Here is a 25,759-nt window from a genome sequence, read left to right on the forward strand (position 1 = left end):
AAAAAAAAATGACTGTGCTTGACTCTGCCACCACACACCCATCTGTGAATAGTGCACAGAGAGACGTCATGGCATCTACCCTTGTGCCCAGTCACATCCACCCATGGGCATTCAGCAAGAGACTTGGGCCAGACTGCAATATGCAATTTGAGAGTTGCCTGACCCTAGCAGGTTGACTGCTCTGTACCTCAGCTTCCCCATATATAAAATGAGAGAAATAAAAACACATGCCGATACACTGAGTTAACATCTGCATCATGGCTGGGCGCGGTGGCTCACGCCTATAATCCCAGCACTTTAGGAGGCCAAGGCAGGCGGATCACTTGAGGTCAAGAGTTCGAAACCAGCCTGGCCAACATGATGAAATCCCATCTCTAGTAAAAATACAAAAATTAGCTGGGCATGATGGCAGGCGCCTGTAATCCCAGCTACTAGGGAGAGTGAGGCGGGAGAATCACTTGAACCCGGGAGGTGCAGTGAGGCAAGATCGCGCCACGGCATTCCAGCCTGGGCCACAGAGCGAGACTCTGTCTCAAACAACAACAACAACAAAAACACCATAAAAAACATTTGCATGTTTGCAGAGAAGGGGCCTGGCCCATCGTGAGTGATGTGTGTTAGGTATACACACATTGCACAGACGTTGCTGTGCAAGCATGGCCCTGCCTTATAGCCCAGGGACGCTGAGAAGCATTTCCAGAAGTTTCTAGAGGTTTCTGGAAGATTCTAGACATTTCTGGAGCCTTTTGGAATTTCGTGCCAACCCTGAGGCATGAAATTGTTCTTTTTCTGGCCCCAGGTAAAAAACGCCGCTGCTAACGTTCTCAGGGAGACGTGGCTCATCTATAAACACACCAGGCTGGTGAAGAAGCCAGACCAAGCCCGGGTTCGGAAACACCAGCGTAAGTTCCTCCAAGCCATCCATCAGTAAGTCCAGCACCTTTCCAGCTCACGTTTCTGTGTCCACATGGCGCGGAGGCAGCCCTCGCAGCTCAGTGTGGCCTCTTCACAGCTCCCTGCCAGGGATGGGTGGTCAGTTGGTTGGGGCCTGTGTCTTCTGAGCTGGGTGGATGGGAGGATCTTCAGAGGGAAGCAGATTATGGGTTCTGATAAGTCATGGACACTACTCAGTAAGTGACAGGACATATATTTTATTCTCTGGAATAACCAGGATAATTCTTACCCTTTAGACTTTGAAGAGATTTCCTCTTTTTGCTTTGTCTGCCAGGAAGCTCATAATTAAATCCGTGGTCTGATCCATGGGATCATGTGGAGTAACTAGAAATGAATTGGGCCAGGTGTGGTGACTCATGCCTGTAATCCCAGCACTTTGGGAGGCTGGAAGATCGCTTGAGTCCAGGAGTTCAGCACCATCCTTGGCAATACAGGGATACCCCATCTCTACAAAAACTAATAACTTAGCTGGGTGTGCTTGTGTGGCTCTGTGGTCCCAGCTACTCAGGAGGCTGAGGTCGGAGGATCACTTGAGTCTGCAGGGTCAAGGCTGCAGTGAGCCATGATTGTGCCACTGCACTCAGCCGGGTTACAGAGTGAGATCTTGTCTCAAAAAAAAAAAAAAAAAAAAAAAAAAAAAAAAAAAAAAAAAAAAGAAAAAAGAGAGAAAGAAAGAAAAGAAAGGAAGAAAGAAATTAAGAAATTGCTTGATTTCCTGTGTTGCTTCTTTGCCGTGAGAATTTTTTAATAAAATAACTCTAAATCCTTGGCTGCTCATCGAAGTCACCAGGGGGCTTTTTAAAAATCCCAAGAGCCACATCCAACATCAATTACTTAGTAGAGTCTGGGTTGCAGCCTGGAATTACACTTAAATTCCTCAAATGGCTGCTTGGTTGGGCATGGTGGCTCACGCTTATAATCCCTGCACTTTGGGATGCCAAGGAGGGAAGACTGATTAAGGCCAAGATTTGGAAACCAGCCTGGGCGACATAGTGAGACCCCACTCTATGTAAAAATTAAAAAATAAACCTGGGCGTGGTGACTTACACCTTGTAATCCCAGCACTTTGGGAGGCTGAGCCAGGAGGATCGCTTGAGGCCAGGAGTTTGCAACCAGCCTGGGCAACAAAGTGAGACCCCGTCTCTACAAAAATAAAAAAATTAGCCCAGTGTGGTGGCACGTGTCTGTGGTCCCAGCTACCCAGGAGGCTGAGGTGGGAGGGTAACTTGAGCCCAGAAGGTCAAGGTTGCAGTGAGCTGTGATTGCGCCATTGCACTCCAGCCTGGGCCACAGAGCAAGACCTTGCCTTAAAAAAATATATATAGGCCGGGCGCGGTGGCTCAAGCCTGAAATCCCAGCACTTCGGGAGGCCGAGACGGGCAGATCACGAGGTCAGGAGATCAAGACCATCCTGGCTAACATGGTGAAACCCCGTCTCTACTGAAAAATACAAAAAACTAGCCAGGCGAGGTGGCGGGCGCTTGTAGTCCCAGCTACTCGGGAGGCTGAGGCAGGAGAATGGCGTAAACCCGGGAGGCGGAGCTTGCAGTGAGTTGAGATCCAGCCACTGCACTCCAGGCTGGGCGACAGAGCGAGACTCCGTCTCAAAAAAAAAAAAAAAAAAAAAAAAAAAAAAAATATATATATATATATATATGGATGGCTGGGCGCAGTGGCTTACACCTGTAATCCCAGCACTTTGGGAGGCCAAGGCAGGTGGATCACCTGATGTCAGGAGTTCGAGAGCAGCCTGGCCAACATGGTAAAAGCTTGTCTCTACTAAAAATATAAAAATTAGCCCGGCATGGTGGCACACACCTGTAGTCCCAGCTACAAGTGTGTAGCTGGGAGGCAGGAGAATCGCTTGAACCCGGGAGACGGAGGTTGCAGTGAGCTGAGATTGCACCACTGCACTCCAGCCTGGGCGACAGAGTCTCAAAAACTAAAAAATAAAATATATTACAATAAGTAAATAAATAAAATTTCCTCAGGTGAGTCCAATATGCAGCCAGTCAGTAAACTTTTTCTGTAAAGAGCCAGATGGTACATCTTTCAGGTTTTATGAGCCAGACAGTGTCTGTCCCACTCTTCAACTCTCTGCTGTTGCGGCAGGGAAGCAGTGAGGATAACCTGGTGTGGCCATGTTCCAAAGAAACCTGATTTTCCGAGACAAGCGGCCGGCTAGATTTGACCCACAGGCCATAATATGCTGACGACGATGCTGTCCACTAGAATATCATGTGAACAACATATATAATTTTAAATTTGCTAACAGCCACATTAGAAAAAAGTACAAAAGGCCAGGCACGATGGCTCACGCCTGTAATCCCAGCACTTTGGGTAGCTGAGATGGGCGGATCATTTGAGGTCAGGAGTTGAAGACCTACCTGACCAACATGGTGAAACCACATCTCTACTAAAAATACAAAAAAATTAGCCGGGCCTGGTGGCACATGCCTGTAGTCCCAGCTACTCGGGAGGCTGAGGCAGGAGAATCACATGAACCCGGGAAGCTGAGGTTGCAGTGAGCCAAGATCACGCTGAGACAGTCCCCTGGACTGGCTTAGGTACAGAAGGGATGGCCGGCGGGCATGGTGGCTCACGCCTATAATCCTTTGGGAGGCTGAGACGGGCGGATCAGCTGAGGTCAGGAGTTCGAGACCAGCCTGACCAACATGGTGAAACCCCATTTCTACAAAAAATGCAAAAATTAACCGGGTGTGCTGGTGAGCGCCTGTAATCCCAGCTACTCAGGAGGCTGAGCAAGGAGAATCGCTTGAACCGGGGAAGTGGAGGTTGCAGTGAGCTGAGATCGAGCTGAGATCACGCTGAGATCGCACCACTGCACTCCTGCCTAGGCGACAGAGTGAGACTCTGTCTCAAAAAAAACAAAGGGATGACCAAAAGGGGCAAGGGCATACACTAACCAACTCCCCATGTGGCCAGCTGTCCAGAGACCAGGGTCACCAGTGCCAACACCAACACCAAGTAGCAAGTGTGGGTTCAAATCCTGCCGGGGTGCGGATGGGCAGTGGCTTTACCCCTCTGAGCCTCAGTTTCCCCCCGGCAGATGGCGTGGGCATAGTTTTCTGAATGAAACACCACCTCTGGGACAGGAGAGAGGACAGGCGTGTCCCTGAGGGGCTGGCACAGAACCTTCAGAGGCTGGGCACTTCCCCAGAGCAAGGGCAGCCCCTTGGCCATCTGGGAACCCTGCGCGGGGCCCTGGGGTGGCACCCCTGGGAGTTGGGTAGGGTTGGGTACATGCCGCACAACTGTGCTGAGGTTAAAATTGCCTTGTGATTTTTCTCCTGCTCTGCCCGGTCCTGCCAGGGCTCAGAAGTAAGTCTTCTCCCAGGGGCTTGGTGGGGCTGGAAAATCGGGGGTGCATGGTGGTCACAGACAGGGGCACACCCGGGGCATGCCAACCCTAGCCTCAGAGGCAGGCAGGGTTCACATCTGCTCCATGGATTGGTGCAGGCTTCACCTTGGTCTGGGATCCAATGTCCTGAGGTCCTGAGTTGGGCTGGAGACAGGACCAGCCAATGGGTGGTGTGGGCGGTGGCCAGGCTGACTCCTGGCCCTGCCGCACCCGCTGTGTGCTGGGAGGGAATAGACCACAGGGAATCGGCCTCCCAGCTCCCACCTCATCCTCTGATGCATGTCCCATAGGTGACCCCAGGTGGATGCATGAAAGTCCCTGTCCCCACTGCAGCATCCATGAGAACCGCCTAACCCCCTCTCCCCAACCCCGTGTCCCCACAGGCTCCGGAGTGTGAAGATCGAGCAAGGGAAGCTGAACGACCAGGCTAACACGCTTACCGACCTGGCCAAGGTGAGTGAGTTGGGGCAGGGTGGGCCGGACAGGGCAGCTGGGGCCCTGGAGCAGACGGGATGGTGCTCAGCTCCTGCCGGAGGAGGGCACAAGGACCCACAGTGGCCTGAGTGCAGTGGCAGGCAGATCTCTTGAGCTCAGGAGTTTGAGACCAGCCTGGACAACATGGTGAAACCCCGTCTCTACAAAAAAATACAAAAATTAGCCAGGCGTGGTGGCAGGCGCCTTTAATCCCAGCTACTTGGGGGCTGAGGCGGGAGAATTGCTTGAACTTGGGAGGTTGAGGCTGCAGTAAGCCAAGATGGCACCGCTGCACTCCAGCCTGGGTGACAGGGTGACACCCTGTCTCAAAAAAATGATAATAATTTTTAAAATAATAAATTTAGAAAGTATATAGTTAGGGGGCTAAGTGGGTGAAGAGGTATTTCTAGATTTAGGCATACTACCTCAATTCAAGCTCTGAAATTGAAGAGAAAAAAATTCCTTTGCTGTGGGTATAAATTCAAATGATAGCCTTGGGAGAAAGCTTATTTGTATAGCAATTAAACATCTGTCAGGAAATTTAAATTGATTGCAAGAGAAATTGGGGCCAGGTGCCATGGATCCTGCCTGTAATCCCTGTACTTTGGGAGGCTGAAGCAGGCAGATCACTTGAGCCCAGGAGGTTGAGACCAGCCTGGGCAACACAGAGAGACCCCGTCTGTACAAAAAGAATAAAAAAATAAACTAGGCATGGTGGTGAGTGCCTGTAGTCCCAGCTATTAGGGAGGCTGAGGTGGGAGAATCACTTAAGCCCAGGAGGTCAAGGCTGCTGTGAGCTATGATCACTCTGCTACACTCTAGCTTGGGTAACAGAGCGAGACCCTGTCTCAAAAAAAAAAAAAAAAAAAAAAAGCAAGAAAGAAATCAGTTTGTGTTATACATGGATCTGTGTGTTGATTCTAATATCAAATCATTTCCCACTTTTTTTTTAGCTTTATTTATTTTTTGAGACAGAGTCTTGCTCTGTCACCCAGGCTGGAGTGCAGTGGTATGATCTTGGCTCACTGCAACTTCCGCCTCCTGGGTTCAAGCAATTCTCGTGCCTCAGCCTCCAGAGTAGTTGGGACTACAGGCATGCACCAGCACGCCTGGCTAATTTTTGTACTTTTAGTAGAGACGGGGTTTCACCATGTTGGCCAGACTGGTCTCGAACTCCTGACCTTAAGTGGTCCGTCCACCTCGGCCTCCCAAAGTGTTGGGATTACAGGTGTGGGCCACCGTGCCCAGTCCATTTCCTGCTTTTTGAATTCTTCCACTGGAAGATGTGTTATTGGACTAGTTGCAATTAATCAAGTGCTTGAGATCTTTGCAACACTGATTTGAATTCCCTCCTGACCAATGACATAGTTTCAGAAAATAGCTTTTGCTTAGTGGCTACATCCCCTGATCTACCAGTCAGCCTGAGGCTAATTTCATGTTATCTTTAGAAAATGTTAAGTCCCATTTCTATTTTATTTCTTGTCCCCAGTGCATTTTGGACTCACTTCCCCCATCACTAGGAAGAGAATGCAATCTAGCTTAATATTAACCTACAATAAATTTAATTTGGAAGGGAATTTTTTTTTTTTTGAGACAGAGTCTTGCTCTGTGGTACAGGCTGGAGTGCAGTGGTGAAATCATGGCTCACTGCAGCCTCAACTTCCTCAGGCTCAAGCAATCCTCCCACCTCATCTTCCCAAGTATCTGGGACTACAGGCGCACATCACCAGGTCCTGCTAATTTTTGTATTTTTTGTAGAGATGGGGTTTCACCATGTTGCCCAGGCTGGTCTCAAACTCCCGAGCTCAAGTGATCCTTCCGCCTTGGCCTCCCAAAGTGCTGGGATTACAGGCGTGAGCCACCGTGCTCAGAAAATAATCTTACAGAGAGAAAAACATATTCTAGACCCCTGAAGATATACAGTTAACTCTCGAACAACATCGGGGTTATGGGGTGCTGACCCCTTAAAAGTCAAATATTCCCATATAACCTTTTTTTCTTTTTTCTTTCTTTTTTTTTTTTTTTCGAGACGGAGTCTCGCTCTGTCGCCCAGGCTGGAGTGCAGTGGCCAGATCTCAGCTCACTGCAAGCTCCACCTTCCGGGTTTACGCCATTCTCCTGTCTCAGCCTCCCGAGTAGCTAGGACTACAGGCTCCGCCACCTCGCCCGGCTAGTTTTTTGTACTTTTTTTAGTAGGGACGGGGTTTCACCGTGTTAGCCAAGATGGTCTCAATCTCCTGACCTCGTGATCCGCCCGTCTCGGCCTCCCAAAGTGCTGGGATTACAGGCTTGAGCCACCGCGCCCAGCCCTTTTTTTCTTTTTGAGACAGAGTCTCACTCTATTGCGCAGGCTGGAGTGCAGAGGTGCGATCTCAGCTCACTGCAGCCTCTGCCTCCTGGGTTCAAGGTATTCTTCTGCCTCAGCCTCCTGAGTAGATAAGATTACAGGTGCATGCCACCACACCTAGCTAATTTTTTTTTTTTTTTTTTTTTTTTTTTTGAGACAGAGTCTCACTCTGTCGCCCAGGCTGGAGTGCAGTGATGCAATCTTCGCTCACTGCAAGCTCTGCCTCCCGGGCTCAAGTCATTCTCCTGCCTCAGCCTCCCGAATAGCTGGGACTACAGGCACCTGCCACCATGCCCGGCTAATTTTTTGTATTTTTGGTAGAGACAGGGTTTCACTGTGTTAGCCAGGATGGTCTCGATCTCCTGACCTCATGATCCACCCACCTTAGCCTCCCAAAGTGCTGGGATTACAGGCGTGAGCCACCGCGCCCGGACTAAGTTTTGTATTTTTAGTAGAGATGGGTTTTCACCATGTTGGCCAGGCTGGTCTCGAACTCCTGACCTCAAGCAATCCACCTGCCTTGGCCTTCCAAAGTGCTGGGATTACAGGCATAAGCTACTGTGTCCAGCCTCATATAACCTTTGACGCTCTCTCATCCCAAATTGAACTACTGATAGCCTACCATTGACCGAAAGCCTTATTGATAAACAGTTGATTCACATGTATTTTGAATATATATTATATACTGTATTTTTACAATAAGGTATGGTAGAGAAAGGAAAATATTAAGAAAATCAGGCCAGGTGCAGTGGCTCATGCCTGTAATCCTAGCACTTTGGGAGGTTAAGGAGGGAAGATCACTTGAGCTCAAGAATTCAAGACCAGCCTGGGCAACATGGCAAAACTCCATCTCTACAAAAAAAAAAAAAAAAAAAAAAAAAAAAAAATACAAAAAGTAGCAGGAGGCTGAGGCAGGAGGATGGCTTGAGCTCGGGGGTCAAGGCTGCAGTGAGCTGTGATTGTACCACCGCACTCCAGCCTGGGAGATAGAGCAAGACTCTGTATCTAAAAAATAAAATTTTATGGCTGGGTGTGGTGGCTCATCCCTATAATCCCAGCACTTTGGGAGGCTGAGGTGGGCGGATCACCTGAGGTCAGGAGTTCGAGGCCAGCCTGGCCAACATGGTGAAACTCTGTCTCCACTAAAAATACAAAAATTAGCCGGGCATGGTAGCGGGCACCTGTAATCTCAGCTACTCAGGAGGCTGAGGCAGGAGAATCGCTTGAACCCAGGAAGCGGAGGTTGCAGTGAGCCAAGATCATGCCTCTGCACTCCAGCCTAGACGACAAGAACGAGACTCCGTCTCAAAAATAAAAATAAAAATAAAAATTTTAAACCTCAGAAAAGGCTAAAAAGAACCACACGAAGGCTGGACACTGCTCTGGCCTCCAGGTGTCACTCTCTGGCCCTGGGGACTGTGGTGCCTGAGAGAGGCCAAGGTGAGGTCAGTGGTGCTAGGAGGGGCGTCCCCCATGAGATGTTTGCACTCGGAGCAGGGTCTGCCTTGCAGTGATGGAGGGAAAAGGGTAGGGGGCACAGTGGGGGAAGCTGGGAGGAAGAGGCTGGGGGTGAGAGGACAGAGGAGCTGGGGTGGGCACCTCTCTGTCCTGTCTTCCTTCCACCACTACCTCCATCCTCCCATGGAGGCCGCCGCCGCCAGGTGGCAAACCGGTGTCCTCACCCAGCTGCGCTCAGAGCCGTGGAGTGATGTTCTAGTGCCACCTGGTGGCCAGAGTAGCATCTGCACCCAGGGCTGTCCCTGCCTGGCTGGCCTCCCCTGCCCGCAGTGGGACAGCGCCAGAACCAGGCAGTGGAGGTGATGGGGACGCCCCACTGGCTGCTGTAACAGTAATTGTGGCTGTTGTGTTCCCAGTCTGTGATTGTGTCAGATTCTCAGGGCAGTCACCTTACTCATCAGACCCCTGTCCCCTCCCCAGCCTAATGGGAGGGTTGGCAGTTCACGACCCAACGGGGCTCCCCCTCCTCTTCCTCCTAGGCAGCCATGTCCCCAAGCTCCTGCTGTTCCCCAGCCTGGAGAAACATCAGCCCAAAACATCCCCCAGGTCTGTGGGTACCACTTGAGCACCGCCTCTGGCTGTGTGTGCCCTGTGGCCACTGGACCCCCCCAGGGCAGCTCTGGCTATGTGCCCCACACCCCAAGACCTCATTAGGCCTTTCCCAGGCCTGCCAGCCCTGAGCTTGGCTTTCTTTTCTTTTCTTTTCTTTTCTTTTTTGTTTTTTTTTTGTTTGTTTGTTTTGTTTTTGAGACAGAGTTTCTTGTCACTCAGGCTCACTGCAGCCTCCACCTCCTGGGTTAAAGCGATTCTCCTCCCTCAGCCTCCCGAGTAGCTGGGAGTACAGGCGCCCACCACCACAGCCTGGCTAAATTTTGTATTTTTAGTAGAGACAGGGTTTCACCATGTTGACCAAACTGGTCTCAAACTCCTGACCTCAGGCGATTCGCCCGCTTCGGCCTCCCAAAGTGCTGGGATTACAGGCGTGAGCCATCACGCCCAGCTGAGCTTGGCATTTAAGACCTGTCTTTTAGGTTGGGTGCCTCCCGCGAAGAGGAGGTTGTAGTGAGCCAAGATTGGGCCACTGCACTCCAGCGTGGGTGACAGAGGGAGACTCTGTCTCAAAGGAAAAAAAAAAAGGAAAAGACCAGTCTCTCCCCTCATCCACTCTCTAATCCTTCCCTGGGCCCAGCAAGGGACCTCTGGGGCTGGGGGTGTCCTCCCAGCCACCCCTCACGTGGGCCCCATTAGCAGCTGCCACCCACCTGGAGCATGTGAGCTGTCCCTCTGTGTCATTGTCGTGGTATCGTCCTTCTCTCTCTCACTCAGCGGCACCTCTCTCCTGCCCCTCTCTGTCTCCGGCAGACCCAGAGCGTTATGTATGACCTTGTATCGGAGTTGCACGCTCAGCACGAGGAGCTGGAGGCCCGCCTGGCCACCCTGGAAAGCCGCCTGGATGCGCTGGGTACCTCTCTGCAGGCCCTGCCCGGCCTCATCGCCCAAGCCATACGCCCGCCCCCACCGCCCCTGCCTCCCCGGCCCGGCCCCGGCCCCCAAGACCAGGCAGCCCGGAGCTCCCCCTGCCGGTGGACGCCCGTGGCCCCCTCGGACTGCGGGTGACGGCCCTGCCCGCCACCAGACCCCTAAATCTTGGCCATCGTGTGGCCGCCACCTCCGGGAAGCCTTGTACAGTGGCGCCTCTTGGAGTTCAAGAAGCCGACGCTGAGTCAGGCTGAGTGGACTGAGGCCTGCCCCGCCCAGACTGCCCGGGCAGAGGGCAGGGCTGGACCATGGGTGAGGGCAGGGGAGCCCGGAGCTTCCTCTGGTCACCTGGTCCCCTGACTCTCCCCAGGCCCCCAGCGGGCATGGAGCAGCCCCGGGAGGGGTCCGTGCTGGTTTTGAATAAAGCAGGACCCGCCTAGTGGCTGCCTGTGTGCGTGGCTGGGAGGCACTGGTGATGTCCCAGGAGGTAGAACCCCAGCCCCGGGTACCAAGATAAATATGGGAATCAAAAAACCTGTTCCCATCATCGGCCTAGTCTAGAACCCTAGCCTCGAAGCCCCCTCTCCCTCTGGGCTGAAGCTCAGTGAAGGACAACTCTCTAGGGACACCTGTGCCAGCGCCACCTGGCGCTGATAATGCGATCCCTCAGAGGGCGTGGCCCAGCCCTGGCCAGAAGCATCTCTCCCCTTCAACCAACCGCGCTGATGGACACCCACTGTGTGCCAGGCCCCAGCAGAGGCCATGGGGGAGGTGACCTGGGTGAGGAAGGTCTTTTGGGTTTTTGTGAGATTTGTATTGAGTACCTGCTGCCTACAGAGAATGTGATGATGTCAATTACCACACTGATTCCTCATCAGAGCTTGATCACGGTGGAATGAGGGGAAACTGAGGCCCAGAGAGGTGAATCTACCTGCCTGGGACCACACAGCGAGGAGGGATGGTGCCAGATTCGAACTGGAAATCCCCTAGGCCAAAGTAAAGAACCGGACTGGCTGGGTGAGGTGGCTCACACCTGTAATACCAGCACTTTGGGAGGATAAGGTGGGCGGATCACCTAAAGTCAGTTCAAGACCAGCCTGGGCAACATGGTGAAACCCTGTCTCTACTAAAAATACAAAAATTAGCTGGGTGTGGTGGTGCACACCTGTAATCCCAGCTACTCGGGAGGCTGAGGCAGGAGAATCGCTTGAACCCTGGAGGTGGAGGTTGCAGTGAGAAAAAAAAAAAAAGAACCTGGACTTGGTGGAAGGGACTCCATGGAGGAGCCATGGGGACAGCAGGAGGAGGGGGTATTTGGTGACATCCAGGGGTCAGAGAGACCCTTCAGGGGAGGGTTCTAGACACAAGTAGAATCAGAAAGGTCCCTGGAGGATGTGGGCTTGGGTGCTGGGAGCAGCAGGCACTTACTTGGCAGATGCTGAGCCCTGGGTGGGAGAGGGAGGCCTGGCTCCTGGGGAGACCATGCTGTGCCCAGCCGAGGAGCCCCAGGTCCTGGCAGCCTCTGATAAGGCCATCCATTGCCTGGCTCAACGAGATAACTAGGCCGTTGCTGGTGCATGAATGACCAGCTTGGGCCCAAGCACAAGAAGGGTATGAGGAGTGCTGGTCAGACCAGGGTTCGAGTCCTGACTCTGCCACTGCTGGGTGACTGTGGGCAGTGGCTGCCCCTCTGGGGCCTCCGTTGTTTCATCTGTAAAATGAGGGTGACAGTCTATTTAACCAGAACTCCCTAAAAAGGGCCAGGCAACTGGTAGGTGCTCAATAAATGCTCCTTCCCGCCTGAGGGATCACATCGGAGTCTTTGGCAGGACTCATCCTTTGTACCCTGTTGTCTGGCTGGGGAACCTAAGGCCTGAGAAGGAAGAGGGCTGTCTTTCAGGGTGAGAACCCAGGGTTCAGTTAAGGAACAGCCGTGGGTGTACCTTCCGAGCCCAGTGGTAGCTCCCAGGTCTGATGGCAGAGGCACAGTCAACCCATAGTAGTTTAAACAAAATAAAAATAAAAACACCAAAGCCATAAAGTTGTAAACAGGCCAGGCGTGGTAGCTTACGCCTGTAATGCCAGTACTTTGGGAGGCTGAGGTGGGAGGATCAGTTGAGGTTAGGAGTTGGAGACCAGCTGGCCAACATGGTGAAACCCCGTCTTTACTAAAAACACAAAAATTAGCTGGGTGTGGTGGTGCACGCCTGTCGTCCCAGGTACTCGGGAGGCTGAGGCAGGAGATTGCTTGAACCAGGGAGGTGGAGATTGCAGTGAGCCAGGATCACGCTACTGCGCCCCAGCCTGGGCGACAGAGCAAGACTCTGTCTCAAAAAAAAAAAAAGAAAAGTAAACAAGGTAAGAAAGAAAGAGAGAGAAAGAAAGAAAAAAAGAAAGAGAGAAAGAAGGAAAGAAAGAAAAGTAAACAAGGCCAGAGGTGGCAAGGGGACTCTGAGGAAATGGCATTTGGGCGTGGGCGGGATGGGTGGGAGAACGGATCTGGCAGCGAAACAGCGCAGTGCGGAGGCGAAGAGGGCTACTCGAGGTGGATTTTGTTTGGGGGACGGCCATGAAGTGACAGTGACGGGGAGACTGAGGCGGTGCCGAGTTCGGGGCGGGGGCGAATTAGACCTTAGGGCTGAGCTCTGCGGCCGCCTCGGTGCCTCCCCAGCCACCTCCGCCCCTGCCTGCCTCTGATTCAACAGCACCCACCCTACAAAAACAGGGCCCGCCCAACTCCGAGGATGGCAAAGTTAATAGCGCGGGCACGCGGGCGGCCCGTCCCCGGCGGCCCGCGAGCGTCACAGGGGCGGATGCAGAGGACCAGGAAGTTCGCCGACTACGCGCCCGCCCTGGGGCACCGGCGCCGGCCCAGGTTTGCCGGGGGGGGCCCGGAGGAAGCTCGGGGGACGCGACGGGGGAGCGCGCAGACCCCGGGGATCTGCAGGCGCGCCCCAGCCGTGCGCCTCCTCGCCGCGTGTCCAGGCCGTGTCCCCCGCCGCGCGCCATGCGCCCTGGGGGCGTGCGCAGCTTCGCGCTGGAGCTGGCGCGGGGCCCGGGCGGCGCCTACCGCGGCGGGGAGCGGCTGTGCGGCCGGGTGCTGCTGGAGGCGGCGGCGCCGCTGCGGGTGCGAGCGCTCGAGGTGAAGGCGCGCGGCGGGGCGGCCACCCACTGGCTGGAGGGTCGCAGCGTGGGTGTCAACGCCTTATCCAGCGACTACGCGGCCGCCGAGACCTACCTGCGGCGTCGGCAGCTGCTGCTCCGAGGTGAGACACTCGTCGCGCCGCCCCCACAGCAACCGGGACCCCCTCGGCCGGGACCCTCTTCGGGGCCGGAAGCCTCTCAACTTAGAACCTCTGCGGTCGGGTGATTCTTTTCAAGGAGCAGGAACCCCCTTCCCGGGGTCCTGACCCTCCCACAGGTCAGGAGTTCAAGACTAGCCTGGGCGACATGGCGACACCCCATGTCTCCAAAAACTACAAAAATTAGCCAGGCTTAGTGGCGCGCGCCTGGAGTTCCAGCTACAGGCTGAAGTGGGAAGATCGCTTGAGCCTGGGAGGTAGAGGTTGTAATGGGCTGAGATCGCACCACTGCACTCCAGCCTGGACACCCACCCGCCCTGGTCAGGACCCCCACTAACCGGGAACGTCTACCCAGGGTCTGGGCGTTCACTTCTGTGGAGTCAGATGCCCTCAACTTAGAGGCTGTGCGGTGGGGAGACCCCTTTCAAAGCAGGGGGACTCTCCTATTAGAGTTCAGGGAACCCCTGGGAAGTGGAGTGGGAGATCTCCCTGGTGGACCCCAGGGTCCCCGTTGATCCCAGGCCTGGAGTCCCTGATTCTCAAAGACCCCCAACTCGTGTTACCCAGGGCCCCACCTCAGTTTACCCCACAGGGTCTGCAGCGCTGAGTTCTTCCCTGGGGTAGGGTTGGGGGTCTAGTGCTATTTCCCGGTGAGGAGGTGGACATGTATCCCAGAGGGGAAGAGATGAAGTGGGGTCACATTCTCCTGGGAGTCTGGGTCTTGGGCAGGTCTCTACTCTTCCCCGAACCTCAGTCTTTCTCGCACCGCAAGCGTCCCCAGCATACACAGCTGGTCACCAGTGAGCCAGGGGCCACAGAAGGAGGCAGTCCATACCCTCACACCCTACTGTGTGGCTATGGGAGGGCATCATCCTCTCTGAGCTGCCCTGGCTATTCCTCCGGGCCAAGCCAGACCTCACTATATCCGTCTGTAAAATGGGCCAGGAGGGAGGCAGACCAGATTCCCGACAGCCCCACTTTTTCCCAGCGCTGTGGGCAATAGAAGCTTTGGGCATGCAAGAGCCACAGGTGCGGGGGACCCTTCCCTCCCCAGCAGTGGAAACATAGGAGCAAGTGCGGTGGGGCGGGGCAGGAAGGAGCCTAGGAGGCACTTCCCTTCCCTGGCAACTCGGAGAACTATCTGGGGCCGCTTTCATCTGAAGGCTGCCCCGGACACTAAACGGCGACTTCCTTAAAACACTGGAGAGGCAGCCTGGTGCGGTGGCTCATGCCTGTAATCCCAGCACTTTGGGAGGCCGAGACGGGCGGATCACGAGGTCAGGAGATCGAGACCATCCTGGCTAACACGGTGAAACCCTGTCTCTACTAAAAATACAAAAAAATGAGCCGGGCGTGATGGCGGCGCCTGTAGTCCCAGCTACTCGGTAGGCTGAGGCGGGAGAATGGCGTGAACCCGGGAGGCGGAGCTTGCAGTGAGCTGAGATCCGGCCACTGCACTCCAGCCTGGGCGACAGAGCAAGACTCCGTCTCAAAAAAAATAAAAATAAAAATACAAAAATTAGCCGGGCGTGTTGGTGGGATCCAGTAATCCCAGCTACTAAGACAGAAGAATTGTCTGAACCTGGCAGGTGGGCAGAGGTTGCAGTGAGCTGAGTTGGCACCACTATACTCCAGCCTCTGTGACAGAGCAAAACTCTGTCTCAAAAACAAAAAAACAAAAAACACTGGAGATGCGAGCCTGGTGGGCCTGCGTGCCTGTGGTTCCAGCTACTACAGAGGCTGAAGCAGAATGATCGCTTGAGCCCAGAAGTTCGAGGCCAGCCTGGGCAACATAGCGAGACCTCCCACCCCCTGCCCCATTTTTCTTTCTGTTTGTTTTTGTTTTTGAGACAGGGTCTTACTCTGTTGCTCAGGCTGTAGTGCAGTACCGCGATCTCGGCTCACTGCAACCTCTGCCTCCTGGGTTCAAGTGATTCTACCACCTCAGCCTCCTGAGTAGCTGTGACTACAGGTACCTGCCACCACACCCGGCTAACTTTTATTTGTTTGTTGGTTTGTTTGTGTTTTTTTTGAGACAGAGTCTCACTGTCACCCAGGCTGGAGTGCATTGGTGCCGGCGCAGTCTCGGCTCACTGCAACCTCTGCCTCCTGGGTTCCAGTGATTCTCCTGCCTCAGCCTCCTCCTGAGTAGCTGGGATTATAGGTGCCCGCCAACATGCTGGCTAATTTTTGTATTTTTGGTAGAGACGGGTTTCACCATGTTGGCCAGGCTGGTCACGAACTCCTGACCTCAGGTGATCCACACGCCTTGGCCTTCCAAAGTGCTTAGCTTACAGGCATGAGCCACCGTGCCGGCCCCCATCTCTTAAAATACATAAAAATTGGCCAGGCGCAGTACCTCTAATTAGTACCTCTAATCCCAGTACTTTGGCAGGCCAAGGCGGGAGGATCACCTGAGGTCAGGAGTTCAAGACCAGCCTGGCCAACATGGTGAAGCCCCCTCTCTACTAAAAATACAAAAATTAGCCGGGCTATTTTTTTTTTTTAGGCAGAATTTCGCTCTTGTTGCCCAGGCTGGAGTACAATGGCATGATCTCAGCTCACTGCAACCTCTGCCTCCCAGGTTCAAGTGATTTCCTGCCTCAGCCTCCCAAGTAGCTGGGATTACAGGCATGCGCCACCACACCCAGCTAATTTTGTTTTTTTTTTTTGTTTTTTTTTTTTGTTTTTGAGACGGAGTCTCCCTCTGTCGCCCAGGCTGGAGTGCAGTGGCGCGATCTCCGCTCACTGCAAGCTCCGCCGCCTCCCGGGTTCACGCCATTCTCCTGCCTCAGCGTCCCGAGTAGCTGGGACTACAGGCACCCGCCACCACGCACGGCTAATTTTTTTTTTTTTTGTATTTTCAGTGGAGACCGAGTTTCACCGTGTTCGCCAGGATGGTCTCGATCTCCTGACCTCGTGATCCGCTCGCCTCGGCCTCCCAAAGTGCTAGGATTACAGGTGTGAGCCACCGCGCCCGGCCAATTTTGTATTTTTAGTAGAGACAGGGTGTCTCCATGTTGGTCAGGCTGAATTTGAACTCCCGACCTCAGGTGATCTTCCTGCCTTGGCCTCTCAAAGTGCTGGGATTACAGGCATGAGCCACCTCGCCTGGCCAATTTAAATTTAAAAATTTAAATAAAAATTTAATTTAAAAATTAGCCCAGCTACTCAGGGGGCTAAGGCAGGAGAATCTATGGAACCCAGGAGGTGGAGGTTGCAGTGAGCCGAGATGGTGCCATGCACTACAGCCTGGGTGTCAGAGTGAAACCCTGTAAAAAAAAAAAAAAATTAAATTAAAATTTTGGCTGGGTGCAGTGGCTCATACCTGTAATCCCAGCACTTTGGGAGGCTGTGGTGGGCAGATGGCTTGAGCTCAAGAGTTCAAGACCAGTCTGGGCAACATGGTGAAACCCCATCTCTTCAAAAAATACAAAAATTAGCCGGGTGTGGTGGTGCACACCTGTAATCCCAGCTACTCTGGAGGCTGAGGTGGAAGGGAGGCAGAGGTTGCAGTGAACTGAGATTGTGCCACTGCACTCCAGAGATTGGGCGACAGAGTGAGATCCTGTCTCAAAAAATAAATAAATAAGTAAGTAAATAAATAAATAAATAAATAAATAAATTGTTAAACATTTAAGGAAAAAACAGTGACACTGGAGGCCAGTGGAGCTGCTGTGTGACCCTGGGCAGGGCTCTGCCCCTCTCTGGGCCTCTGGGGTCCATCTGTGAAATGAATTGAGGGAGGCGCTGGCTCAGTAGTCCCTTCAGGGTTACGTCATCCCGCTTCTCCTCCCGGACTTAACGGCCTACTGTCTACCCTCTAGTATCCACTGAAACCTGGCCTAAGGTCCCGGACCTTCCTTTCAACTCCAAAGACCCATCCTCCCAGGCAGCCTTCCAGGCTGATCACTGTGCCTCCAAGCCCTTCGTTCCTGTTCTGACCCCCGTGACGGACTGCGGGTGACCGTGTTTGTTTATGACCGCCCCCTCCACACCCACACACCTCACTGAGGTGGTGGAAGTCTCGTGGTCTCCTGAACCAGGCTCAGAGGCGGTCAGGGCAGGGGATGGGTTCAGCAGCAGCGCATTCCGCTGCCACGAGAGGGCGCCCGCGTCCCGCAGACGACGCAGAGGCAACTCCCGCTGGAGAAACTCCAAGCGACTTTTGTTTGGGGAAACTAAAGCCCAGAGAGGTGTCACGTGGTCCCGAAACCACACCGCAGCCGTGGACCTGGGGGTGCCCGAGCGTCCCCTGCATTCAGCTCTGTGGAGGGAAGGGGGCTGAGGATGACTGGAGCAGGCACAAGGGCTGCGGGGAAGGTAGAGTTTGCCAGAGGGTGAAAATTGGGAAAGGAACATCAGGTCGTAGGTACCGCTCCTGGGCGAATGCGCCAAGGCGCGACCGAGTGACGATAAGACGGTATGTCAGGAGCAGGTTGATGACCCGGGAGCGAGGCTCTTGGAGAAGTCCGGCTGGGGCTGCACGATGATCCATGCACAACTTTCTGAGGTCAGGACTGATTTTTATTTTCTCTCGGCTCTACAGAGGTGGAAACTGAGGCTCCAAGAGGTTGTCATTTGCCCAGAGCCACCAGCTGAACGGGACTTGAATCAGGGAAGGGGTGCAGCAGGCACCACTGTGGAGGGCGGTCCCACTCACCTCCTCCATTTCTCCCTTTGCATAGCGGGGGAAACTAGCCTGGAACAGTCATAGGCTCTCAGGCCCTCAACTGGGGCGAGAGCCCCCCGCCCCAAGTTGGGCTGGACATGCCTCGAGTCACGTCTACGAGTGGCGGCTGGTGAGCGATTAAGCCGAGAGGCTGAAAGCTCTGCTAGGTGACCTCAGGCCTGGGCCCTGCCTCTGGACCTCGTTTTCCCCTCTTTGCTCCCGGGGTCCGCGAGAGACCAGCTTTGGCGGTCTCAGGGCTTCAGTTTCTCCCCAGGGTCCGCGAGGGAGTGGGGCAGCTTTGGGCAGCCGGCGGTGAGCAGGGTCGTTTGTTATTTTGCTCCACGCTTGGGCAGAGCCACGCCCCTTGTCGCGCTATTGGTGGAGTCCCTTCAGGGGGCGGGGGAGAGACGGTGACCCCGCCCCCCCGCCCTGCCGTATAAAAGCGGCGCCGACGCACGGCGCGGGGATTTTCTGCTTGGGCTAGTGAGCGCGCCTGCGCGTTGAGGGCGATTTTGCGTTCTGAGGCTGCAGCGTCGGCACCTTGAGCTGCCGGTTCACGGGTTCGAGGCCAGGTTCCGCGTGTCGTGGGTTCGCACCCCGGACGCGATGCTATTCGACAAGGTGAAAGCGTTCTCGGTGCAGTTGGATGGTGCGACCGCGGGCGCCGAGCCCGTGTTCAGCGGCGGCCAGGCCGTGGCCGGCCGGGTGCTGCTGGAGCTGGCAAGCACTGTGCGCGTGGGTGCCCTGAGGCTGCGCGCGCGGGGCCGCGCCCATGTGCACTGGACCGAGTCGCGCAGCGCGGGCTCGAGCACGGCTTACACGCAGAGCTACAGTGAGCGCATGGAGGTCGTAAGCCACCGTGCCACGCTCCTGACGCCAGGTATGGATGGGTGACCCCTGCTCGGCGCACCGGTTGTGTGCCAGCCACCACCTGGATGGCGGTACCTTTGTCAGCCCTGGGACCCCAACGCAAGCGCTCAGTCACCTCCTTTTGCTCCTACCTGCAGATACTGGGGAGACCACGACGCTGCCTCCTGGGCGCCATGAGTTCCTGTTCAGCTTCCAGCTGCCCCCGTAAGTCCTCTGAGGTGCAGGGTTGCCCTAAGCCTGCAGCCCCTTCCAGATTTGTACCTCCAGTACTGGACATCAGGGCACCTCTGAGCCCCAAAACCCTCCCCCTCGGAGGCCCCTAGGGTGTCTGTGTCTCCTTCTCCCTGCCTGTGTGTCTCTGTATCTTGCCCCCTGAAGTCCCATCCCTCCACCCCAGGACCCTGGTGACATCCTTCGAGGGCAAACATGGTAGTGTCCGCTACTGTATCAAGGCAACCCTGCACCGGCCCTGGGTCCCAGCACGCCGGGCAAGGAAGGTGTTCACTGTCATTGAGCCTGTGGATATCAACACACCAGCCCTGCTGGTGAGTGGCCACCCTTGGGGGGGTAGGATGGGAGTATTATAGGAAGGGGCCTGGCTGCTGGGTGACACCAACCGATAAGATGGAGGTCACAGGTGGGCCCTGGCAGGGAGGGAGGCAGGTGTGGGAATGCGTGTGGAATCCACTGCTATCTGCACCCATTTGCCGTGTGACTCTGGGCAAGTGTCTTGCCCTCTCTGAGCCTCAGGTGCCTCTTCTGTGAAACAGACCAGAGCTAGGGCTTACTAACAGCGAATTACACACCAAACACTTGGCTTGTACATTTCATTTCTGGCTTTATAAGATGGGTTGTGTCCCTGGCTCTATTTAACAGATAGTTCCTGGATTGTTAAAAAGAAACCAAGCCCTGCCCAAAGTCCTCCCTCAGCTGGGGGTGGTTTGGAAGCTCCACAGTGACTGTGGTTTGCACAAAGTGACTCATCCACATCACTTTCCTCTACACCGACAGGCACCTCAAGCGGGGGCTCGGGAAAAGGTTGCCCGATCCTGGTACTGTAACCGTGGCCTCGTCTCCCTTTCGGCCAAGATCGACCGGAAGGGCTACACCCCAGGTAGCAGGCGGATGGGACTGGGTCGGGATGGGAGCTGGTGTCGGGGCTGCAGGAGGGGAAACTGAGGCCCCACTGCTTCTTGCTGCAGGAGAGGTCATCCCTGTCTTTGCCGAGATCGACAACAGCTCCACACGTCATGTGCTGCCTCGGGCAGCCGTGGTGCAGACACAGACGTTCATGGCCCGAGGCGCCCGAAAGCAGAAACGGGCGGTGGTGGCCAGCCTCGCAGGAGAGCCAGTGGGCCCCGGGCAGCGGGCGCTGTGGCAGGGCCGGGCACTGCGGATCCCCCCAGTAGGTCCTTCCATCCTGCACTGCCGTGTTCTGCATGTGGACTACGCACTCAAGGTAGGGCACCCTGCTGGCCCTGGGGGACAGCGGCCACATTCACCCTGTATTCCCTCAGACTCCCCAGGCATAGGAGGGAGGTGGGAGTCGGGGAGGTTGCCTGGGCACCCTCCCTCATGGTTCCTTCCTCCAGGTCTGTGTGGATATCCCGGGAACATCCAAGCTGCTGCTGGAGCTGCCACTGGTGATTGGCACCATTCCCTTGCACCCTTTTGGCAGCCGCTCTTCCAGCGTGGGCAGCCACGCCAGCTTCCTGCTGGACTGGAGGCTGGGGGCCTTGCCGGAGCGGCCTGAGGGTAAGCTCCCACCATGCTTGCATGCAGAGGGTGGGTGGATACACGGAGAGGTGGACGCCGGGTCAACTCTCTCACCACGAGTCCCCCGGAATCCCAACCAAAGGACACACAGCCTGGCAGCCCCCGAGCTGGCACAAGCCAGCTCCTGGCCCCTGGTCCCTTGGAGGAGGGCTCTCTCTTGCCAGACTCACCCGCCCTGTCTCTCACTTCCAGCTCCTCCTGAGTACTCAGAGGTGGTAGCCGACACTGAGGTGGCAGCCTTGGGGCAGAGCCCCTTCCCACTCCCGCAGGACCCCGAAATGAGCCTTGAAGGCCCGTTCTTCGCCTACATCCAAGAGTTCCGCTACCGCCCACCACCCCTGTACTCCGAGGTGAGCTCAGGGGTCTGAGAACCACCCACGCCTCTCTGGGCCCTGGGAGCCTCGATGGGGTGGCAGACATAGTAGATGGGTTTGTTTTTTGTTTTTTAGACAGGCTCTTGCTCTGTCACCCAGGCTGGAGTGCAGTGGCATAATCATAGCTCACTGCACCCTCAACCTCCTGGGCTCAAGCAATCCTCTCGCCTCAGCCTCTTGAGTAGCTGGGACTACAGGCGCATGCTGCCACATCCTGCATTTGTGTTTTGTTTTATTTTGCTTTGGTTTTTGAGATGGAGTTTCACTCTTGTCACCCAGGCTGAAGTGCAATGGTGCGATCTTGGCTCACTTCAACCTCTGCATCCCTGGTACAAGCGATTCTCCTGCCTCAGCCTCCTGGGATGACAGGTGTTAGCCACCAGCCCAGCTAATTTTTGTATTTTTAGTAGAGACAGGGTTTCACCATATTGGTCAGGTTGGTCTCGAACTCCTGACCTCAGGTTATTGCCTGCCTTAGCATCCCAAAGTGCTGGGATTATATGCGTGAGCCACCACACCCAGTCAATTTTTGCATTTTTTGTAGAAATGGGGTCTCACATGTTGCCCAGGCTGGTCTTGAACTCCTGGGCTCAAGTGAACTCCTGAACGCCTCCCACCTTGGCCTCCCCAAAGTGCTGGGATTACAGGCATCAGCCACTGCACCCAGTTGGCAGTGGATTTTAATTGTTGACAGAATTTCTTTTTTTTTTTTTTTTTTTTTTTTTTTGAGACGGAGTCTCGCTCTGTTGCCCAGGCTGGAGCGCAGTGGCCGGATCTCAGCTCACTGCAAGCTCCGCCTCCCGAGTTTACGCCATTCTCCTGCCTCAGCCTCCCGAGTAGCCGGGACCACAGGCGCCGGCCACCTCGCCCGGCTAGTTTTTTTTTTTTTTTGTATTTTTTAGTAGAGACAGGGTTTCACCGTGTTAGCCAGGATGTTCTCGATCTCCTGACCTTGTGATCTGCCCGTCTCGGCCTCCCAAAGTGCTGGGATTACAGGCTTGAGCAACCGCGCCTGGCCCAGAATTTCTATACATACAGTCGGCCCTCTGCGTTAGCTGGTTTGGAATCTACAGATTCAACCAAACATGGGTCAGAGACATTTGAAAAATAAATACATACATGGATAATACAGATTAAAAATATGATAGGCTGGGTGCAGGAGCTCACGCCTATAATGCCAGCACTTTGAGAAGCCAAGATGGGAGGACTGCTTGAGGCCAGGAGTATAAGACCAACCTGGGTACCATAGCAATACCCCCATGTTTACTGCAAATAATACAAAATTACCCAGGCGTGGTGGAGCCCCTCTATGGTCGGGAGGCTGAGGCAGGAGGATCACTTGAGCCCAGGAGTTTGAGGCTACAGTGAGCAATGATTGTGCTACTACACACTCCAGTCTGGGAGACAAAACAAGACCTCATCTCAATACTACTACTAATAGTAATAATGCAGCATAACAGTGATTAAACAGCATTTATATTGTGTGTGTGTGTGTGTGTGTATATATAAATATATATATTTTTTTGAGATGGAGTCTTGCTGTGTCACCCAGGCTGGAGTGCAGTGGCACAATCTTGGCTCACTGCAACCTCCACCTCCCAGATTCAAGCAATTTTCCCTGTCTCAGCCTCCCGAGTAGCTGGGATTACAGGCGTCCACCACCATGTCCGGCTAATTTTTGTATTTTTCAGTAGAGACAGGGTTTTGCCATGTTGGTCAGGCTGGTCTCGAACTCCTGACCTCAGGTGATCTCCCTGCCTTGGCCTCCCAGAATGCTGGGATTACAGGTGTGAGCCACCACACCCGGCCATAAAGTATTATAGGTAATCTACAAGAGATTTGAAGTACACAGGAGGGCTGGACACAGTGGTTTATGCCTGTAATCCCATCACTTTGGGAGGCTGAGGTGAGCAGATCACTTGAGGTTAGGAGTTTGAGACCAGCCTGGCCAAGCATGGCAAAACCAGGTCTCTACCAAAAACACAAAAATTAGCCGGGCGTGGTGGTGTCCACCTGTGATCCCAGCTACTCAGGAGGCTGAGGTGGGAGAATTGCTTGAACCCAAGAGGTAGAGGTTGCAGTGAGCCGAGATCGTGTCACTGCATTCCAGCCTGGGTGACAGAGCGAGACTCTGTCTTGAAAAATAAAATGAGACTGGGCGCGGTGGCTCACACCTGTAATCCCAGCACTTTGGGAGGCCGAGACGGGTGGATCACGAGGTCAGGAGATTGAGACCATCCTGGCGAACATGGTGAAACCCCGTTTCTACTGAAAATACAAAAAAATTAGCCGGGCGTGGTGGCGGGCACCTGTAATCCCAGCTTCTAGGGAGGCTGAGGCAGGAGAATGGTGTTAACCCAGGAGGCGGCGGAGCTTTCAGTGAGTGGCGATTGCGCCACTGCACTCTAGCCTGGGCGACAGAGTGAGACTCCATCTCAAAAAAAAAAAAAAAAAAAAAGAAAAATAAAGTACACAGGAGGATGGGCTTAGACTATCTGCAAATATTATGCCATTTTATATCAGGGATCTGAGTATCTGTGGATTTTGGTATCCACGGGGTTCCTGGAACCAATCCCCTGTGAATACCAAGGGACAGTATACGCTCCACTCCAGAACCCTCCTTGCACCCCAGTCTGCCCTAGACACCACCTCCGGATGGCCTCTTCCCTGGTCAAGGGTGGGAGTTGGGAGATGGCTGGATGGGGAGGGGTATTTCTGAATTTCTGTTTCCGGTGTCCTCTCAGGCTTAATGGTAACATTTCTCTCAGGAGGATCCAAACCCACCCTCTGGGGCCATGAGGCCGCGCTGCATGACTTGCTGAACATCACAGGGACCCCGTGAGGAACAAGGTTGCACACCGGCTTTCAGCCATCGTGACTGTGGGGAGCGGCTGGACCAAGGGCTGACCTCCCCGACTGCATTTAAGCTGGGAAACCAAGTCTCAGAGTGAGGCGGGGCCTTTCAGATATCACATGGGACAGAGGAAGAGCCCAGCTGGAGTCTGACTTATCTGGACCGCCACTGTCCTTGTGAGGCATGGAATGTCCAGTGCAGTATCCCAGAGACTGTTTAATAACCTGTCTTCCCAGCCTGTCGGCAGTGCTGGAGTCCACCAGGAGCCTTCAATCTGGGAGAAACAGAGCCAGACATAGACAGTTCCAGCATCACGAAACCAGAAGAGACCTGCAGCTGTGAGAATCCAGACAGGAAGCAGAGATGGCATCCTTGCAGAAAGGGCATTTTAGCTGAGGCTTTGGAGTACAAACAGGAGCTCAGCAGGCAGACGAATGAGGAAGAAAAGTCAGAGAAGGTCAGAGCTGAGTGACGCTTGGAATCCACCCCGTTTATTGTAGAACTGGGGGTTCAGAGGGCAGGTGCCTCAAAGTTGAGGCCACACAGTGAGGTCCGGTGGGTGAAAGGACCCAGGAACGAGGCGTTCAGGAAAGCAGGTTGTCAGAGCTATGTGAAGTCTGTGGGTGGCAGGGGCAGCCGCTCCAGCCTTTGAAGACTTTGAAAGCCAGAGGTTCCTGGCTCAGGCTTGGACTTCCTGGGAGCTCCTCCAAGTACCCAGGGGCATCAGAGCTGCCTGGGTGTGCCATGGCCCAGGGAGCCCAGGTTCAGGGTAGGACAGGCAAGACCGGATACCTAAAGTGCAAAGTGAAAGCACTGGGCTCCGCGTTAAATGATGAAGAATTCAAGACAGTGACAACATTACGTCAAACCTGGGGACAGAGGTCAGCCTAAGGTGACAGCCGGGGACTACTGTGCTTCCGGAGGCTCCTTGTGTCCTGGAGGAGAAGAGCACTAGAGGGGGCAGCTGGACAAGCTCCCAACTGCAGAGTGCCAGCGCTGGCTGGGGCAGGGCCCCTGCCTGGGACTCAGCATTTCTGATATGCCTTAAGAAATCATTATTTTGTACAGTTATTTTTTAAAAGTAAATGTGTGAAGAAAGAAACCAGGCTTCTTGGTTTATTTTCCGCCTCCATCCGGCTGCTGAGGGAACTGGGACTGCCATTCCTGGTCACTATCTTGGAGACTAAATTCCTGGCCACGGAAAGCGGAGGGGCCCATGATTCAGAAGGGGAAACTGAGGCCAAGGACTGGCCTCAGTTCTGGGGGTTGGCCCAAGGACACATGAGGAGGCTGAGCTTGGGTGGGAGCCGAGCCCTGGGCCCCTTACCTGCACTCCCTGTGGGAGTCTCAGAGGCTGGCGGGGGCTGAACAGTGGAAGCCAAGCAGAAAACTCCTCTGTCCTCAGAGAGTGGCGGGCTGGGGCTGGGAGGAGCCGCTTGAGTACAGGAACATCCTGTTACCTGAGTCTAGGTTTGGTTTTTGTAGGTTTTTTTTTTTTGGTGGTTGTTTTTTGTTTTTAGAGGGAGTCTTGCTGTGTCGCCCAGGCTGGAGTGCAGTGGTGTGATCTCAGCTCACTGCAACCTCTGCCTCCTAGGTTCAAGCGATTCTCCTGCCTCAGCCTCCCAAGTAACTGGGATTACAGGTGCCTGCCACCATACCTGGCTAATTTTTGAATTTTTAGTAGAGACGGGGTTTCTTTTTTTCTTTTCTTTTTTTTTTAAGACAGAGTTTCTTTCTGTCACCAGGCTGGAGTGCAA

The 25,759-nt window shown here is 54.3% G+C and overlaps 2 protein-coding genes across 4 annotated transcripts in view; both read left to right on the forward strand.

Annotated features, from left to right (window-relative positions):
- Nucleotides 1–11,012, forward strand: part of KCNN1 (potassium calcium-activated channel subfamily N member 1) — a 48,048-nt gene extending 37,036 nt beyond the window's left edge. The window contains exons 8-11 of the mRNA XM_030936825.1: nt 800–927; nt 4,288–4,296; nt 4,720–4,789; nt 10,038–11,012. Coding sequence (XP_030792685.1) covers nt 800–927; nt 4,288–4,296; nt 4,720–4,789; nt 10,038–10,292 — 462 coding nt within the window. The 3' untranslated portion in view covers nt 10,293–11,012. The remainder of the gene's footprint in view (nt 1–799; nt 928–4,287; nt 4,297–4,719; nt 4,790–10,037) is intronic.
- A 1,905-nt stretch (nt 11,013–12,917) lies between these two features.
- Nucleotides 12,918–25,104, forward strand: ARRDC2 (arrestin domain containing 2). 3 transcript variants are annotated; one of them, XM_030936264.1, is made up of 8 exons: nt 12,918–13,420; nt 19,136–19,202; nt 19,396–19,543; nt 20,010–20,112; nt 20,201–20,457; nt 20,591–20,753; nt 20,967–21,124; nt 23,917–25,104. In XM_030936264.1, the coding sequence occupies exons 1-8, from the start codon at nt 13,162–13,164 to the stop codon at nt 23,968–23,970; spliced, it is 1,209 nt and encodes a 402-aa protein (XP_030792124.1). In that variant the 5' UTR covers nt 12,918–13,161; the 3' UTR covers nt 23,971–25,104. The 3 variants fall into 3 exon arrangements, with proteins under 3 accessions (XP_030792124.1, XP_010384931.1, XP_010384930.1); XM_010386629.2 differs by lacking the exon at nt 12,918–13,420 and adding an exon at nt 17,015–19,008 and having other exon boundaries at nt 23,893–24,024; XM_010386628.2 differs by lacking the exon at nt 12,918–13,420 and adding an exon at nt 17,019–19,008.
- Nucleotides 25,105–25,759: the final 655 nt, after the last annotated feature.

This window comes from Rhinopithecus roxellana, chromosome 8 (genome assembly GCF_007565055.1).
Source record: "Rhinopithecus roxellana isolate Shanxi Qingling chromosome 8, ASM756505v1, whole genome shotgun sequence".
NCBI lineage: Eukaryota > Metazoa > Chordata > Mammalia > Primates > Cercopithecidae > Rhinopithecus > Rhinopithecus roxellana.